The sequence below is a fragment of the Phodopus roborovskii genome, unplaced genomic scaffold (genome assembly GCF_943737965.1).
Source record: "Phodopus roborovskii unplaced genomic scaffold, PHOROB, whole genome shotgun sequence".
NCBI lineage: Eukaryota > Metazoa > Chordata > Mammalia > Rodentia > Cricetidae > Phodopus > Phodopus roborovskii.
In genome coordinates this window covers 12,317,931-12,335,994 of record NW_026126482.1, presented here as the reverse complement: position 1 = coordinate 12,335,994, position 18,064 = coordinate 12,317,931, and the positions used below count along the sequence as shown (strand labels likewise).

The following is an 18,064-nucleotide window of genomic DNA, read 5'->3' as shown; positions in this document are numbered from 1 at the left end:
CTTTGTTGCTTATACTCCTATACTCTTTGTTCTCTGTTTTTTCTGGCTTATCTTGTTGTATTTTCCTGATTTCACTACATGAACACCTTAATCTGTTTTTCTTTCTGAGGCAGACATTAACCATCATTTATTTCCCTCTGACCAATGATTTATCTGACTTTTATATTCATTCAGCTCTATTTTTAATTTTCCCGAGTTTACCTTTTAACTCATGCACTATTTAGAAGCATGCACTTTAATGTTTGCAAACTATAAAGTCTTGGAATGTTCTTCCCGTTTGTGACTTTATGCATTATAGATGACAAATGCACTACGCAGCAGACGGTTAATGCTACTGATGCTCTCTATGTTCTCTGAATACCACAGGGGCAACAGGTAATGAATGGGTTTCTCTGCTTTGCACTTTTTGAGTAACCAGTAGAGAATGTCTTAAATTCAGGGCCCCAGATGCCGGAGGCCTGTTTTCTGGAGGTACTCAGAGAGACTGAAGTAGGAAGTTTGTGGATCCCAGTGTACAGTGAATTCTGAGACAGCACTCGGGGATCCAAGAAAACTAGCATCAGCACTCAGCCAAAACAGTAGAATGAAAAGTAGGGGGATGTTCTGGCACATTCTTGTAATGACAACACCGCAGCCAGGGTAACGTGCTGTGCTGGTTAGTGTTTTGTCTAATCGATGCAAGCCAGGGTCATCTGGGAAGACGAACCTCAGCCGAGAAGACACCTCCATCAGACTGGCCTGGGGGCAAGCCTGGGAACATTTTCTTGATTAATGATAGATGTGGGAGGGCCTGGACCACTGTGGGCTGTGCCATCTCTGGGAAGGTAGGTTGTCTGGAAGGAAGGAGGAACTAGCAATGAGGGACAAGTCAGTAAGCAGTGTTCCCCTCTAGCCCATGCTTCAACTCCAGCCTCCAGTTAACTCTCTTGAGTTCCTGCCCTGACTTCCCTGCATGATGAAATGTAAGCTGTAAGATAAACCCTGTTCTCCCCACGATGGTTTCGGTCATGGCGTTTATCACAGAAATAGAAAGGTAACTAAGACAACTGGCTCGTGTGCTTTCTGTTGGGGTTCTTCAGCACATCACGCAGAACTGGCATGCAGTGCCATACCAATGGACTACAAGGAGAGAGCAACTCATCATGTCCCATTCATCTTCTTACACTTACTAGGAATTTTATTCCTGTCCTCATGGGGGAGACTCCACTGTTGTTTAGTATCAAGGCAGCACTCAGACTTGGAATTCAAGGCCAACTAGCATAACTTAGGAAGACCCTGGCTCAAAAAGTAAGAGGATCTGGGGATATAGTTTGGTAGTTGAATGCCTGCCTAGCACATAGAGAGTCTTATGCTCAATTCCAAATAAAGAAAAACTAAGTGGATCTACAAAAGAGAGTCAGGGGACAGATCCCTCCTGTCATTGTCAGAGAGCATCGCGTTTGCAGACATGTAAGATGGGAGCTGGCTAAAGGTGTCAGCTGAACATTCCCCAGCTGGATACTGGCCCCTCTCTCTTATCCTAGAGAAGTCCCTGGTTCACCGAGCACTGGATTAGTCTTGCCACCCATGTGTTTGAGGGAGCAGAAAATGCTCCCTGAGTTATTGCAGAAAAATGCAATTGCTAGGCTAATTCTAGAAACTGGGTAATGGTAATAGTCCACAGGGCTGCAGGCTGTGAAGGCTTTTGAGGACACGGGTAATAATAACGTGTTCCAAGCAGTCCCTGTAAGCAGGGAGGTTTTATGAGAGGGTGAAAATGGGATTCCAGGGGCTGTCAGTTTGCATGCTCCCAGGGTCAGAGGGGAAATCTAGAGAAAGCCCTGGGCCTACACCTATACACCCTAGAGTGCATCATCTCCAGGCTTTCCCTCATTATGTACTCACTCCATGTAGCAGTACAGATATTGGAATGTAAGTAGCAGCCTGTGGTGGCTTGAAAGAAAATGGCCCCCAAAGCGAGGGGCACTATCAGGACATGTGGCCTTGTTGGAGGACATCGTGGTCACTGTGGAGGTGGGCTTTGAGGTCTCATATATGCTCATGCCACACCCAATGAGACAGTTCCCTTCCTGCTGCCTGTAGATCAAGATGTAAAACTCTCAATTCCTTCTCCAAGGCCATGTCTGCCTGCATGCTGCCATGTCCTGCTATGATGATAATGGTCTGAACCTCTGAACTGTAGAAAAGCCAATTAATTGTTTTCCTTTATAAGAGTTGCTGTGGTCATGGTGTGTCTTCACAGCCATAGAACCCCTAAGATGCAACCCTAACACCATTTTCAACCAAGCTACTTTTATTCACTGTCACAAACCTCTAAAATGATAATACCCTCCCACTCCTTGCCCCACCCCTCATCCCTGGCTTTATTGCCTAATGACTCTAGACTTCTAGTACCACCCTTAGCACCAGCTGGATCAGCCCTGAGTGGGTAGGCGCTCAACAGTTTTTCTTTTTCATTTTTGGTATGGGGTGCCAGGTAGAGGCAGGGTGAGACTCTGCCGGCTTTGAGGGGACATCACACAGGAGGTTCAGTGCCGCTTCTTTCTCTTCCTCTTCCGGGTGCCCAGTGACTCAAGCTTCTTCTTCTGAGCCGGCAAGGGGTGAGCGAGCCCCAAGGCTGAGAGTGGCCCTTCAAACACCCCATGACCAAGCCCTGGGTTGGACTTCTTAGCCATAGGAGTCAAGCCTCCAATGAGAGCTCGCTTCTTTGACTTGTCAGGACTGAGGCCTCTTATCTTTGGAGATAAGGGTTTGGGGATGCTAGCAGAGTCAGAGAGACCTGAATAGGGGCACAAGTGGCTGGACAGTTTCCATGGCACTAGCCTGTACTGGGACCACAGGAGGAAGGACAGGCTGGGGAGCTCCTCTTTGTCCTCGATGGTTTTGCTCAGTGACTCCTGGAACTCCTCCATAGTAGGAACTCCTCTGAGGCTCATTGCACATCTGGACCCTGGGCTTTGGGGATGGGTTCCTCTGCCACAGGGAATAACAGTGGACCCAATGTCTCCCAGTGAGGGTAAACACTGACTACCTGGGAAAACAGTAGGCCTAGGCACCCATATTTCTGCATTGGTAGCTCCAGGACGCTTATGGTCTAAAGAAGGCCCCTGTGAGGAACCTTTCTGTGCACTGGCCCCTCTCTGGGGACCATGGACATCTCTCTTTGCACCCTGGCAGACAGTCTGTACAGAAGCATTGGTAAGTATCTGAGGAGCACCGGGGTTCAGAGGTGCCCTCTTACAGCCTTTCTTCTTCAAAGCCAGACAGTGCTCCTCCAGCAGCTGCAGGGGGAAAGGTGCATGGAAGACTCAGCCCAGGCAGGAAGGCTCAGGGGACAAAACATTTGGGGGGGGAGGTAGCTAAGGGGATAGCCAACTGTCTCTGAGTGTCAGGGACTGGGGGTCTGCTACCTGACATGCTTGGTTCCTTGCAGCTATATGCTTTACCCCCTCCGCATGTCCATACCCACATCCCCTTCTGGCTGAAGCCCCAGACAGGGTGCCTTGACTTCCTGTAGGTCATGTGGTTCTTATGAGCTGGTCCTCTCCCTTCCCTGTCTACCTGGTGTTCCTCAGCACCCTACTCTATTTGGGGTCCTCCCTGCCCCATCCAGTTTGCCTAATGTCTCTCTATATCCTGTCTGCCTGGTGTCTGCTAATCTCTTGCCTACCCATAGCTTCTTTCTTGTTGTCCCTGGTGAACCTTCCCTATCTACCTGCTCAACACTGAGTTCTTCCTCATACTCCAGCTCCTTCATTAGAGACAGTATGTCCATCTCTGGTTTGGAAGATAGGATTTCTGCCACAAATTGGGGGTTTATTATGGCCTCCACCTACAAACAGAAGGAAAAGGACTTGAGTACCGGGGCTTGGAGTCCTATGTTGCTGCCAAGTCATGATGACAACACACACACACACACACACACACACACACACACACACACACACGCACGCACGCACGCACGCATGCACAGAGAGAGAGAGAGAGAGAGAGACAGAGAGAGCCCAGAGAGAGAGAGAGAGAGGGAGGGAGGGAGGGAGGGAGGGAGAGGTAGATAGAGAGACAGACAGATAGAGACAGAGACACAGAGGGAGCCCTGAAGGTAGGTAATTAGGCTCAGTTACAAGGACTGCAAGACTGAATCTGGCCCACACCAGGGCTCCAAGTGCAGCTCACTTGCTCAACGAAGTGTTTCTGGGAGCACAGCTCATCAATGTAGCTCAGGAGCCCTGCGTCTGAGTGCAGGTCATCTCCTTCCTGCTCTGGCCCGCTGCTCTCCTCTTCCTCCTTTTCTGTGGGCTCTCCTGAGAATGACTGTGGAAGCCTCTCCAGCCAGTCCATAATATCCATGTATTCCTGCACGGCTTCCGGTGGAATTTCCATGGGTGCCTCCGTCTTCCGTAACTGCCTGTGTCTGAGTACTGGGAGGCAGGCAGGGTCAGTCCTGGGGTCAGTCTTCATGGAGTTGCATGCTAGGAGATAGATGATGATACATAGATACATAGTTCTACCCTCACCATGCCATGCAGAGCATAGTTCAGAGGAACCACAAGACTAAGGGACACAAGGGTCCCCAGGCTACATAACAAATGCCCTGGCCTGAATGAAGACACCTATGCACAGGGCAAAACCCCATTTTGACTGATTTGACCTCTGCATAGAGACCTGGGGTATGTGAGTCCTACCTGGTTCCTCAAACACCTCAGGAGCTGGGGGCCATGGAGGATCTTTCCTTGTGGTTGTAAGAACTTGGCACTGGATACTTCTCATCATCTCTAGCCTTGAATTCTCCATCTCCAGCCTTGAATTCTCCATCTCTTCTGCACTTTCAAATTCTGTAAACCTAAGGATGAGGGAGACCAGGTTAGTAACCAGGGCAAAGAGGTTACTAACAGTGATCGTGTGTACAGGGTCTTGGGAAGGTCTGGTACAGTCTCATGAAGTTGCGGATCTTGGAACATAACCACAGCTCTGGGGGCACACTGTATCCCCTGGTGTTTTCAGGGAATCAAATAACTTTGAGGTGGCCCAAGAAGGGCTTTCATGTGACTCGCCTTCCTTAAGGCCTATCTTGATCTTGCCTAGAACCACACAGAAGATCTGACTGACAAGATGGTCAGGGATATGAATGATGGAGTACATCAGGGATCTTGGACCAGATCCAGAGATGCTGAAGCTGAGACTGGGAGAGCTGTAATGACCTGGGAGACAAGGGCCCAGGAGATGTCAGGAGAAAGTAGAAGGGAAGCAGAGAGGTGTGGCTGCTTCCCTCTGAGAGCCGTTTGTTGGAGCAAAGGCAGAAAGACCAGAGACGTCTTAAGATGTGTTAGAGGCTTCATCCTCTCTGTATGCTTCTGTTCACATCCATTCCAGGTACAGAAGGATACAACTGAAGCCACCCCCTTGGGATGCAGTGGTCTCTACTGTCAAAAAGCAGTGGCTTAAGACTTGTGGAGCTTGTTTGCTTTGCACAACCCACAGTGCTGGAGGAGACCCTAAGGGGCTTGAATGGACCACTTCTCCCATTCTGACCTTCAAAAGAAAGGCAGGGATAGACTCATGACCAAGACACTCCAGGAAGTGAGAACAGCATCCTGAACCTCATGGATTGCCACAAGGGGTCCAAGTATCAGGTAACCCTCCTGGCAGTGTGTGGGTGACAAACTTGCCAGACCAAGCTCCAGCTGAGTAGTACCCCAACACATACCCTCCTCCAGAATCCTGACTCAACAGGCCCACCCATGTCTAACAGCTCCCCACACACCCTGCTTCTAAACTCCCTTGACTCACTTTTCCGCCATCTCAAAGAAGATCATCCGGTCATAGTTGCTTGTACACTGCCATTCCTGCAGACCCCTCCACAGGCCCTCCTCTACATTCATGGTGGGCTTCCTCCGGGCCAGGGACCGAAGCACTGGGCTGTAATTCATTAGAACCACTCAACCCAATAATTGGCTGCACTCCAGACCCAGCAGACCCAGCCCAAGATGCATCTGTAAACTTGAGTCAGTATAAAGTTGGTTCCTAGGAGCCTCTAACCATGCAGCAGACATCGACAGAAAGATCTGTGTGTGTTTCCCTGACTGCCATGTGTGTCTCCTTCTATCACTGTGTGTGGAAGAATGCATGGGGCTTAGGCTCCCAACATGGAAGTTGGGGTGACAAAATCAAAGTGAAAGTCATTAGAAATAGGGCCTTGAGGGGTCATGGTGTGGGGCTCTCAGGATGGGATAGTGCTCTTCTATCCCAGGAAGGGAGAAGAGACCTCCCCCCCACCCAAGCTTTCTTTTAGCCATGGAGACTTCATCATCAACTGGCTCTTCAAGGTCTCATTTGGGTCTTCAGTGTCCAGAACTGTGAGAATACAGTGGCTCCAGCCTTTTAGTCTACCTGGTCATGTGGCTGAGCTGACTGACAAAATGCACAGAATGATCTGGAACCAAGGGTTAATGACTGGGGCAATGGTGCAGATCACTGCTGAGGATCAAAGTGGAGCAGAGAGACCAACACTTCCCCAGGGAGGGTCTAGAGCCTTTCTGGCCTAAGGGAAATTCCCTAGACAATGGGGTGGGGACAAATGTGCAGGTCTTTCGGGAGCTGGGCGCTCTCCCCATCCCCAGCTGTGACTTGCTGTGGGCCCTAAACACTAAGGTCAATGCTAGAAGATGAAACAGTAAGGGGAAGAACCACAGATGGACTGAAAGGCCTGCCTCCAGATCTTAGCTTTCTAGTGTGACACTGCTGTCCCTCAGAGTGTGGCTCTCTGGAGTGGCCCCATCCCCTTCAGTACCCTTCCTCGTCTACCTCATAGTCATCATGTTGGAGCCTCAGTAGGACCTTCCAGGCACAGGTGACACTCACATGAGGAAGCAGGAGAAAGCTGACATGTCAGGAGTCTGGGATAGGTGCCGCTGGACCAGAGTCTTGATGTGCTGCCAGCGCCGGAAGTTCCCATAGACGCTATCTGGTTTGGACAAGTAGTTTTCTGGGGAGTTGGTTTGGACATTGGCTGGACCACTGTCTCCAATTGCTCCTTTTGGAGTTGGTGCTGAGTTCACCGGGGACCTGACAGGAACCAGCTGGACAACTGGCTGTGTGGTGGGAGGGTGGGAGCTCAGGACCCACATTCCTTCTTGGGGCTGGACAGCCGAAGCAATTTGAGCATTTATGAAGGTGTTTGCAGCAGGTGTTGTCATGAAGAGTGAAGCAGGGCGCCCCACACCCCCGCCTTGGGTCACAGGGACATTACAATTGAGGGGGACCTGAGTGAGGACAATGCTGGCATTGTGCGTGGGCTGTACAGGCCTGCCTGGTGTCCCAACTTGCACAATGTTCAGAGGTACAGCTGTACCCAGGGTAGTGCTTCCATCTTCTGCCACCAAAGACATCCCCGGCAAGGCAGATAGCACTAGAGGGTTCCTGGGAGAGATGCCTGCAGTCATGAGGGGTGCTGGGGGCTCCCAGAATAACTGGGGTGCTGGTTGGGGGGCAGGTGGAAGAACAGGCAGGGTAGCAAATGTAGGCACGGAGGCCCCGGGGTTGACAGTCATGTTCCGTCCCAGTGAAGATGCTGTAAAGATAAAGGAGAAAGAGGAACAGGAGGGCTACTCTCCGGCCCTGGTAGTCAGTGGAAATTGGGGGAGGGTCACGGGGAAGAGGAGATTGCAGATGTTCTCCAGGGAATTCCTGCTGGGTTCATCTGGCTGAGCACTGTTCCAGCAGGGCTCTTCCTCCCCATTCAAACATTCCCTGATTGCTGCTGTGGAGAGGAGCCCTCCCTCAGCTTTCCCACCCCTGAGAGACTCTTTTGGGAATCCCTGGCAGAAAACTCATCCGTGTTCTAGCTCTCTCCCTAGAGGTGGTTCAGTTTGACTCTGTCTGGACCACCATCCCGGTAATGATGCCCGCAGGAGGCAAGGCACTGTCAATGAGGGCCAGTTTCCAGAAGGGCCTCCATAGCGGTGGCAGGTGTCAGATATTTTGACCTCCTCCCCTTCTGAGTGTTCCTTCCACACTCTCAAAACCCCTCTCTTTCTAGCCCAGCACTGCAAACCAAAAACACTTCTGTGCTATCCTCCAAGCCAGCACCCCGGAATCCTGAAGGTGACCCCGTAGCATGTCCGACCCATGCTTCTGCTTCCTCTCCTAATGCCTCCCACAGGAAACAGCGACTGGATAGATTCTGACAGCTCCACACTGCCCTGGCTGTCATTGATCCTCACCATGGCTGGGAGCCGTCAGTCACCCACAGCACTGGCGTGTAAGACAACCACGCAGTTCCCTGGCACCCTGTCCTTGCAAGCCCAGCAGTGGCGGGTGGAGGGTGGAGGCGCTGTCAGGGGCTTTCTAGGGATTGCCACGGTCACTGGCCTTGTCACAGCTGGCCATGAAATGGAAACCACATGTAGTCCTTTACTTGTGAGCTCTCACCAATATAAAACAATGCTTTTGGGGGTGGGTATAGTCATGTGCCAGGTGCCAAGTGGGATGCAGTTGTTTGAAGTTTTACTGTTACGTAGGAACTCACGACGGCCTCCCTCAAAGAGAGCCAAGTCCAAAAGGCCTGCACATGATGGCCACACACGTCCTAGCTCTGCTTAACAGTAACAAAGACCATGTTCCTAGACAAGCGCGTTTCCGTAAAGTCTCGGGGGAAAGGATCCAAACATCTCAACCCACCCAAGCCAACAGCACGCCAGGTCCCTTCCCCGAGTGAAAGCAACGTCGGGAAAGAGAGGCTTCCCGTCAGTTACATGATGGGCTAAGGAAACTGCACACAAAGTCCCAAGACAATACCTCTAAACTGACATTTTAAAAAGTTGTATAAGGATTCAGGCATTATGTCGGCCTGCCCCGGTCACCTGGCAGAGTGCACTAAGGCAGTGCCCTGGTCAGCCCAGGTGCAAAGGACCCCTTTGAAAGAAAGACCTCCCCCCCCCCCCCGCTGTTCCCCTGGGGCAGACAGGACTTTCTCTGTCTCCCTCTTCTCTTCTGTCTTCTCTCTGTCTCTGTGTCTCTTTACCTCTTTTCTCTCCCCTTCCTAATAAAACTTCTTGCTAAGCTCTGTCTGCCTGGCATGCTTGTCCTTCTGCCTTGGTCACCCTCACCTGACACGGAATCTGCCAATCTCCTCAAGCTTTATCATAACAAGTAGGTCTAAAAGCTGAGAGCAAGCACCCATTTCTTTGTTAGTTGACGTTTCCAAACTGCTCTGCTTCTGAAGACATCAGCTACCTGGTGATGGAGAAGCCTCCCCTCAGTGGGAAGGCATGAGGGACTCTGGGCTGCCAGTTGGTAGAGTAAGGTCCATCCCCACAGCGAGGACCCCACTGAACTGTTTTCCTGCTTGGCCATTTGTCGGCACTGTCCTCCTAAGGTCTAAGGTGGCCCAGTTAAATTCCTGGGATCCATCGTTTCATAGCGCAAGTTCCAGCAGCCTGGAGAAATGACCCAGAGCTCAGCTGTTGCCTGGGAACCTTCCCTGGGCCACCACCGTGAACCATCCCACCACAACTGTAACCTGTGCTTAGGAGACCTGCCTGCCACACAGGAAGAGCCGGGCTAGGGCCTGTCATCGTGTCTCCTGGTCAAGTGTGTTTCCTTGTCAGCTTCCAAGGTGAGCTGTCCTTGCAGATGTCCAGAGCTGTCTCCTACGCTCTCCCTTGGCCCAGTCAGTCGTTGCTAGTATCAAATTTAAATTGCCAGTGGTGGGGACTCAGGTGCCGTGCCCTGATACTCCAGGCTTACCTTCTGAAGTTATTCCTACAGGCTTGGCCAGTAACCATGCCTGTCTGCTGGGATCCATGATAGGAAAACTCAGACGAATCACGCCAAGAGTCACCAATGTGTGGCAGATGCTCAAGAGAGCCAGCCACAGCTTTGAAAAGTTTGAAAGTAAACAGCTCCAGAATGTGGCATTGAACATTCTACAGTGGGGGAGGGGCAGAGAGTCAAACAGGGCTAGGGACATTCCGTGAGAGGTGGTGGCAGGTGCATGCGAACCTTGGGGTCCGTTCAAATGGTGTACCCTTGTTGGAGATGACTGCACATGCTTGGTGTTTGCCTCTAGGCAAGTCTAATGGTTTCTTAAATTCACAGCACGGTGGGGTCACTGGTGCCCTCTTCCTTCACCTCATCTTTAGTGGATCTTGTTTTATTCCTCTGAGTCAGGCATTGTTCCTAACAGAAGGTAGGCTCTTGAGCATTTTTACAGTGTTTACACTTACTCAACAAATTAGGACATATATTCAGACAAATACAGAGGGTTCAAGTGAAAGAGCAGGACATATTTGGAATTATGATCTTGGGAGATCCATGGATCTTCCTGCCATGTGCATACCATTCTTTACGAAGTAGTCCTTGTGTGTCCGGCCAGTGCAGTGCTGGGGTATCTGGACCCTGTAGCTCAATAGTCTCCATCCCCTTGTGCTAGAATCCCCAGCCCATCAAGGCTTCGCTCAGTATGTGTAGCCCGCGGGATTCAAAAGTGAAATCACTTCTCTTTGGATCAGTGGTATTGAGTCCTTTTATCACAGACAGACATTTGACAATTAAAAATATGTTCTCTACCATAAAAAAAAGAATGTGTAGGCTTATGTGACAAATTGGCTCTTCTGAGTTCCTCAGTGGGAATAGGGTGAAATGTGAGGGACAGGAAGAGAGAAAACATCCTTCCACTCCGAGACAAAGAGGCTCAGGGCCCTGATTTTCCAGGCACAGAAACACATTTATCTTAGGAATTGTTAATGTTATTATGCTAAAGCAAAAGGCACTCACAACAAATAATATTTGCATGTGTAGGACCATTGCACCTTTGAGTAAAAGACCCAAATGTTCAACAGTGTGGTGAGTTGTTTCCATCTTGCATATTGGGAGTTTTTGACACCAATTGCGAAGACCTCAAGTAAAGGTTTTCAGTAGCATGAAATATTCGATACTCTGTCATAAAAAGAACTTTGCATTAGGTGATTTTGCTCCATTATAGGATCGTGTCTGTTCTGAGCATGGATAAGGTGGGCCATGCTAGGTACAATGCTTCAAGGTTTGGTAAATTAAATAGGCATTTGACTTGTGATATTTTCTGAACGTGGGCATGGTTGTAGCAACCCTTTAAAGAAAGCTTGTCTGGTTCCTGATTTAATATTGTGTCTCATATTGTGACAGGAAGGGTTACTAGGAAATGGTTGAGGAGGGATGAGGATTGAGAATCCAGAGAGCTGCCACAAACTGCTGGGTGCAAACCCTACTCCCTGGTAGGAGTCAGTAGGGCTTCTGCCTCGCAGAGGCTTGGGACAGGAAGAGAGGTTCAGAGGGGCCCAGGCTATCAAGTCTCAATTAAAGGTAGGATGACTCCAACTTCACAGGAAACGTTTGTGAACCAACATTTATTAGGAGAGCTCTCCCCTTGTAAAATAGGAGATTTTAACACAGTGGATGTTGTAGGAAGGACCCTAGAGGCAGAGTCTAGGTAAATCATGTCTCAGAGTGTCTCCTGGGTCTTTTTTTTTTAATTGTTGTTGCTTTTTTTTTAATTTATTTTTTATTTTGGCTACAAGTGTTCCTTATGGGAGCTTTCAGAAAGCATGGTGCAAAGGAGACAAATGCCATCCAAAGCGTTGGGTCCAGAAGGAGCCAGACCTCTTCAACAGCTTTCAGCTAGATGCTAAATGCATGTGTAGAAGGTCTGTAATCCCTGCTTCTAAGAAGGAATGGCTGCCCAGGTTCTGTGAGTAAGCCGGGGCGGGGGCGGGGGGAGGGAGGGCGGTGCTCCACACGCATTCTTTTCTTCTCCAGCAAAGCTCTATGCTTCCCCTGAGCGCTCCTGTTTGCGCATGCTATTGGAGTTCCAGTGCGAGCTCCTCCTGCCTCCCTCTGCTCCCTGCATCCGTCCGTTGTGCACCTGCTCAGACACAAGAATGGGAGAGGGCACGAGCACACCAGCGCGAGCACGGAGGATGCTGGAGCGAGCATGCCTCTTAACGTTTGGTGAATATGGCAGCGTCCAGAGTCCGTTACAGAGAAAGAGAAAGAGGTAACGGAAAGTCCGGCCTAACTTCCTGGGCATGCAGTCGCCACTGTCCCTGGCCCTTGAGTGTTAGTTCCTTATATCTTGCAGGCAGTGTGACCCTGAATGACCGAGTGCCTTCCCGAGGCTGGCCTGAAGCCTGGGAGTCTTTAAACCATTGGCATTGGCAAGTGCCCATCATTCTGTAGGCTGTCTGGCTTTTGATGTATGTGTTGGGGGTGGATGGGCGGAGTTAATAAATGAGGTGTGAACTTTGAAAGAGTGTCTCATCTGTGTCCCCGACATTCTCAGGAAACTTCCTACGTGTTGGAAAGCATTACTCAGTTGAGCAAACAAATTTCTCACATTGTTGAAAAATGGGTGGACTTTTGACATATCAGCCAGAAATACAACCTTCATGTTTTAGGGTTGTAGCTCCATTAATTGCTATTGATGTTAGTGACTTTTCACAATTGAAAAAACAAAAAAACAAACAAACAAAAAAAAAACAAAAAACAAAACAAACAAACAAACAAAAAAAAAAACCAAAACCAAACCAACCAAACAAACAAACAAAAAAACCCCTGGCCTTTAAAATTCAGCCTTGCATCTCCTTTTGAACCTTAAGAGTGGCAATAATAATGATAATAATAATAAAGCATTCTGTGAAAATCAGATGTGTAAAAGGAATTTACAACAAAGACTATTTTATTAAGTTTGTGTGCAACTATTATTTAATCGTGTGTGTGTGTGTGTGTGTGTGTGTGTGTGTGTGTGTGTGATATTGAGACCGAGAAGGTAGAAAAGTGTTTTAATTTTGGGAATATGAGGATTGTGGGGTGATTATTCTCATGTGAATATGATGGTGTGCTTGCTGACCTTATGGGGAGAAACTCAAGAGTATTTAGGACATAAAATTGGGAATAATGTATGAATTTCTAGTTTTGCATTATGAGTGGTGAGAATCTAATGTGTGTATTCTCATGATGGTGATGGTGTTTGTTTAGATATTTGTAATTAAGGGATTTTGATAGTGTGTAGAGCTTATTATGTTTAAACAATGTGAGATAACAAGTATGTAACCTTGGATTTGGGGTTAGGCATCTGTAATTTAAGTTTCAGACTGTTTTATCTCTTCCCTTGAAAGTTGAGATATTTTTGTTTGTCCTGGAGTTTGGAAGGAATGTATTCACGTTGGGCAAGAAATAAGGGCACGTGGACAATGTTAAGTAATTGTGCATATTTATGTGGCAATACAAAGGGGAGGCTATTATTGGGGAAATGTAGGGTTATTTGTATATTTGGAATGCCATGGGCAGTTATGGGAGTTGTCTGCTGTGTTTTTAGCATATGAAGGCAGGTATGTGACCAGGTTTGGGGGGAGGGGACTTATAGATTGAATATGTACACCTGTAGTGTCAGGTTCATATGATTCTACATTGGGCAGAAGGGGGATTGATTTCTTTGTGGATATTCAAAGTGTGTCATCTCATTTATGCAAGTGGTGAGATTGCACATTTGTGGACAGATATATTTGCACATTTATAGTGTTATATTAATATTTGATGTTGGTAGAGAAATCCATGAGTATGGAGTTTGTATTCTCTTGTATGGCTTGTGAATGTTTATATTTTCCTGCCTCAATGCTGGCTCTGAAAAAATAGAGACCACTTTTCTGTGTCATATCTGCTTCTCTGAGGGCTCCAGGGCATTGGGGGCCTTTACAGGTGTGTGTGTGTGTGTGTGTGTGTGTGTGTGTGTGTGTGTGTGTGTGTGAGTTTGAGTGTGAACAGAATGAAGGTCAGAATATAATTTCAAGAGTTGGTTTCACATTGAGTTACAGGATCTTTCTGATATTTTTCTGCTAACTGGACCACAAGCTTCTTCACATTTTCCCATGTCCACATAGGAGAGCTGGGATTACAGGCATGTACCCTACTGCTTATCGGGTTATGTGGTTAATTAATCAGGGTTGTGAAGGAAGAGCTACACCCATGGAGCCATGTCTACAGCCCATGTTTAAAGTTTTATTCATGCCCAGAGGAACTACTAGAAACTGACCAAACCCTTCTGGAGGGGGGGGGGGCATAACGGGAAGACATGGGGTCATCCTAAGTGTGCTCTTAAGGCAGTATGAGAAAATGCCTTGAGGGAATCTCAGAGATCAGCAACAGCATTCCCATTAGAGGTTCAGAAGCTTGTGGTACAGAGGAAAGTCTCTCTCTCTCCCACCCTAGTTGACTGTGCTTTCCCAGAGCCACCACGCTCCCTGCCACCCTCTCTGCCATGATGGTAATGGACTAAACCTCTGAAACTGTAAACAAGCCCCAATTAAATGTTTTATATAAGCATTGCCTTGGTCATTGTCATGGTCATAGTCATAGTGATTAGGACACATGGGGACCTGAGTTTGGATGCTCAGTGCTCATATAAAATGCTGTGCATGGCAGCGTGCACTCGTAACCATAGCCCTGAGAACCCTGTGAAGACAGGTTGGCGTAGCTAGGCCTAGACAGCTCAGTGAGCGCTGGAGTCAGTGAGACCGCTCAAAAGTGAGAGTGATGCCGGAAGATATATGATACCGGACACTGGCCTGCACACACACACACACACACACACACAGGCAAACGCACGCCCCTGCAGCAACCAATGTCCACACAACCTCCCCTACACACATAAAAAGCCTAGGCCAGGGTGGGAGGGAGGACTGTGGTTGGAATGTAAAATTAAATTTAAAAAATAAAGAAAGAAAACATAACGAGAAGGACCAGGTCCCCAACACCCTCTCCCCCGATGCTGTGTGTTACCTGGGGTTGGGATGTCTCATTAACACTGTCTCGGCTTAGATTGTTTGTCACCTGCTTTGACACTGCTGTTGCACTGTGTCCCCTGTCCTTCATACCCAGATGCTGTCTGTAGCTGACACTGAGTGATAAAATGGCTGGTGGCGAGGCTGTCACCGTACTGTAGCATTCTCAGAAACCATTGAAGCACGCGCTTCCTTTGGGATGGAATCTAAGTGGGGTCCACTCCTGTTGCTCTTGTCACCCGATTCCATTTCTCCATGCGTATTCTGAAGGCAGAAGAAAGACGAGTGTTTGCATTTGCGGTTTGTGGCAGCTGTATGTGTTCAGGGTAGTTTGTCTTTGTGTAAAACCACAGAACTGGTATGTATGGCTTGAATAGGAGGAACCGTATGAAGGAGCTTAAAAGCTATCCTATGTGACTGTGGTGGGGTGTGGCTTTTCTATGTGATGGTTCTTTGGTAGTTTATGTAAATATTCAGTGTGTTTCTGGAGGAAGGAAGGTTACATGATGTGTCTGTTGAACTCCAGTCAGAGAATTGTGTGTGAATCATAGCTTGTGTGGGTTTTATGCACGTGTCTGAGGAGGCTGGAGTGTCTCCTATGTCTTGCCAGGAATAACAAGCCAAAGACTCTGGGTAAAAGCAATTACTAGACTAGAACTGATATAAAATGTTAAATGAGGAATCTATACCATGGACAGAAGCACAGTGGGCAAACCCTGTCTGTGAGAGAGCACAACAGTTACCAGAAGTTGCTTTGTCTATTTAGGGCAGTTTGGTTTTGCTTTTTGAGTGGATGTGAAATTAGTGACCTCAGATCTGTGACCGCAGAGGCTCAGCGCTACATACCCTGAATGTCTGTGTCTTGTACCACAGAGCTGCTTCTGTCCATGAGCCAGACGCCTCCAGACTGGGAAAGCAGGGAATCTGGTGATATGCTGTACAACTGCAGGGAAGGCCAAGTGTTTGTGCAGGTGTGCTGCAGGGAGCCCTCTCAGTTGACATCTAGCCATAAGGTGATGATATTGAGACGTGGGGACGAGGGAGATAGCTCAGTCAGTAAAGAGCTTGCGGCACAAGGATGGCGATCTGAGTTCCATTCCTGGCACCCATTTAAAAGCCAGGTGTAGGTATGGTGGTGCATATCTGTAATCCCAGCTCTGGGGAGGTGGAGGCAGGGGGATCTCTGGACTGGATGGCCAGGCATCCCTGCCTAATCAGCATGCCACAGTGAGAGATCCTGTCTGAAAACCCAGGTAGATGGTTTCTGAAGAATGGCACCCAAGGTTGATTTCTGGCCAACACCAACAGGAACACACAGACACACAGACACACACAGACACACACAGACACAGACAGACAGACAGACAGACAGACACACACGCATATACACCTGCACACACACACAGACATTAACTTCGTTTTGTAAGGGTTGGCTGAGGAGCCTTAAGCATTGTTTTTATGGACTTTGGAGAAGCCCCTGGGCTCTAGCAATTGCATTTTATACTGGCATGTATCAAGCTATTGCTGACCACATGACTCTCCCTGGAAGCATTAAGGACACTCTGTAACGGGCCTCCACTTTGTAGAATGTATTCTGGTTAGAGTCCAATTCTGAAATTTCTGATTTTCTGGTCAAGAGGATGTGTAGCTAGCTAGAACTTTAGAACCCTATTGGAGGTTTCCCATCATATTCTGTTTCCCTGGGACCTGCTGACTTAGTAGGACAAGGGCTAAAACATTGGCTGTCCTCTCACCCTATATCCTATTGGTTTTACCTTAAGCATGGCTGTTCATGCTTCAGGAAAGTCAGTAAATGATCAGTGACAAGATTTGATTGCTATATGCACATTTAGGTAAACCCGACAGACTTGATGTCCAGGTTTTGTTTCCCAAAGCCAGACAGCTCATAGAAATGGAAAGGAACTATCTTATCAAATATAAAGTCCTGTTTTTGTTAAAATGAATTTTAACAGAAATGTCTTTCCATGCCTGCCACTTTTTATCTCTGGCTCAGCTTCTGGGTCCTCTTTGTCCACTTTACAAACTTCACGGTGTAGTCTGTACTTCTGTAAAGGCATAGAAGCCAGAGCACAGGACACTTCCAGTCACCTTTTGTCTTTTACGATATAGATGTAGCTGGAGGATGATATTAAAGTTAAATTGTCAGTAACTGGTCACATCATTAGCATTTTAAATGGATTTAAAAATGTGTGTGTGTGTGTATGTGTGTGTGAATATGTGTGTACCTGTATGTGCATGTATGTTGTACCTGCTTATAAAGACCAGAGGTTGCTATTAGAGGTTCCTCTTTTCTGAGATAGGCACCCTCACTGTGCCTGGGGCTTGCCAGTTTTCTAGATTTGCTGTCCAACAACTCTGCAGGATCCTCCTGTTTCCAGAAGCCTCCATGGGACTGGGATTATAGGTACATGCTGCTGCTTTCCCCATGGGTACTGGGGGCACTGGAGGTACCTTACTCATTGAACCATGTCCCTAGTCCCCCTCTCTAACTCTGCCTAGTGACATTGCCTGTATAGGCCAAGTTAACATCTGTGCTATAATTTTAACATCCTTAGGGGTCTCACTATGTAGGCCAGGTTAGCCTCCAAATTATGATCCTCCTGCCTCAATGCTGGCTCTGAAAAAATAGAGACCACTTTTCTGTGTCATATCTGCTTCTCTGAGGGCTCCAGGGCATTGGGGGGCCTTTACAGGACACTAGTGGTTACAGTGAGATGATGGCTGTGACTTCCCAGGCTGAGCAGAAGCCCTCTCTTCACAGTGCTGTCTTCTTTTCTTGTTGAAAGCAAGGTCCCAGGTGTCCCCACTTTCTTATTTAATTCATAAGGTGAGGAGGCATTACAGAGCATATCCCATGACAATGGTAACTCGTAGTAAAGAACCAGAGGGAAAAGCAAAGCAAACGACTCATTTTGCCTCCCAGTCTTTCCCCTAAATAACCAACACTGGTTTTCCGTTCTGGACGTCTTTCCGACCTTCATATTTACAGGATGGTCACAGTTTCTGCCTACACAGCTACATCCCCACTGTCAATCCTTCACTGGTTGTGCTGAATAGGGACAGATTCCAGGGGGATGGGAATGGAAGGTCTTAACATGATGCTATATGTGCGGGTCCAGGCAGGATTATCACAGTGGAATTTGACTCCTGCAACTAGTTAACTGAAAGCTGAGGGACTGTTTCTCTTCACTAAAAATGATCATGGAAAGAAGAGAGCCAAGCAAAACATA

At 48.0% G+C, this 18,064-nt stretch overlaps 1 protein-coding gene across 1 annotated transcript; it reads right to left on the bottom strand.

The window, feature by feature from the left end:
* Positions 1-2,528: 2,528 nt before the first annotated feature.
* Positions 2,529-9,956, bottom strand: LOC127229245 (NUT family member 2). Its single transcript, XM_051194297.1, has 7 exons — positions 9,748-9,956; positions 6,862-7,570; positions 5,791-5,919; positions 4,686-4,843; positions 4,177-4,472; positions 3,716-3,832; positions 2,529-3,281 (listed from the first exon to the last, which is right to left on the bottom strand). Exons 1-7 carry the CDS (start codon positions 9,923-9,925, stop codon positions 2,529-2,531), a joined length of 2,340 nt encoding a protein of 779 aa, XP_051050254.1. The 5' UTR covers positions 9,926-9,956.
* Between the last annotated feature and the right edge of the window lie 8,108 nt (positions 9,957-18,064).

Excerpts from the sequence above, each read along its gene's own strand:
- LOC127229245 (XM_051194297.1), bottom strand. The coding sequence starts at position 9,925 with ATGTTCAATGCCACATTCTGGAGCTGTTTACTTTCAAACTTTTCAAAG. Across the intron at positions 4,844-5,790 it reads TTCTTTGAGATGGCGGAAAA|GTTTACAGAATTTGAAAGTG; the intron begins GTGAGTCAAGGG and ends CCTCATCCTTAG. Across the intron at positions 4,473-4,685 it reads TGAGGTGTTTGAGGAACCAG|CATGCAACTCCATGAAGACT; the intron begins GTAGGACTCACA and ends TCTATCTCCTAG.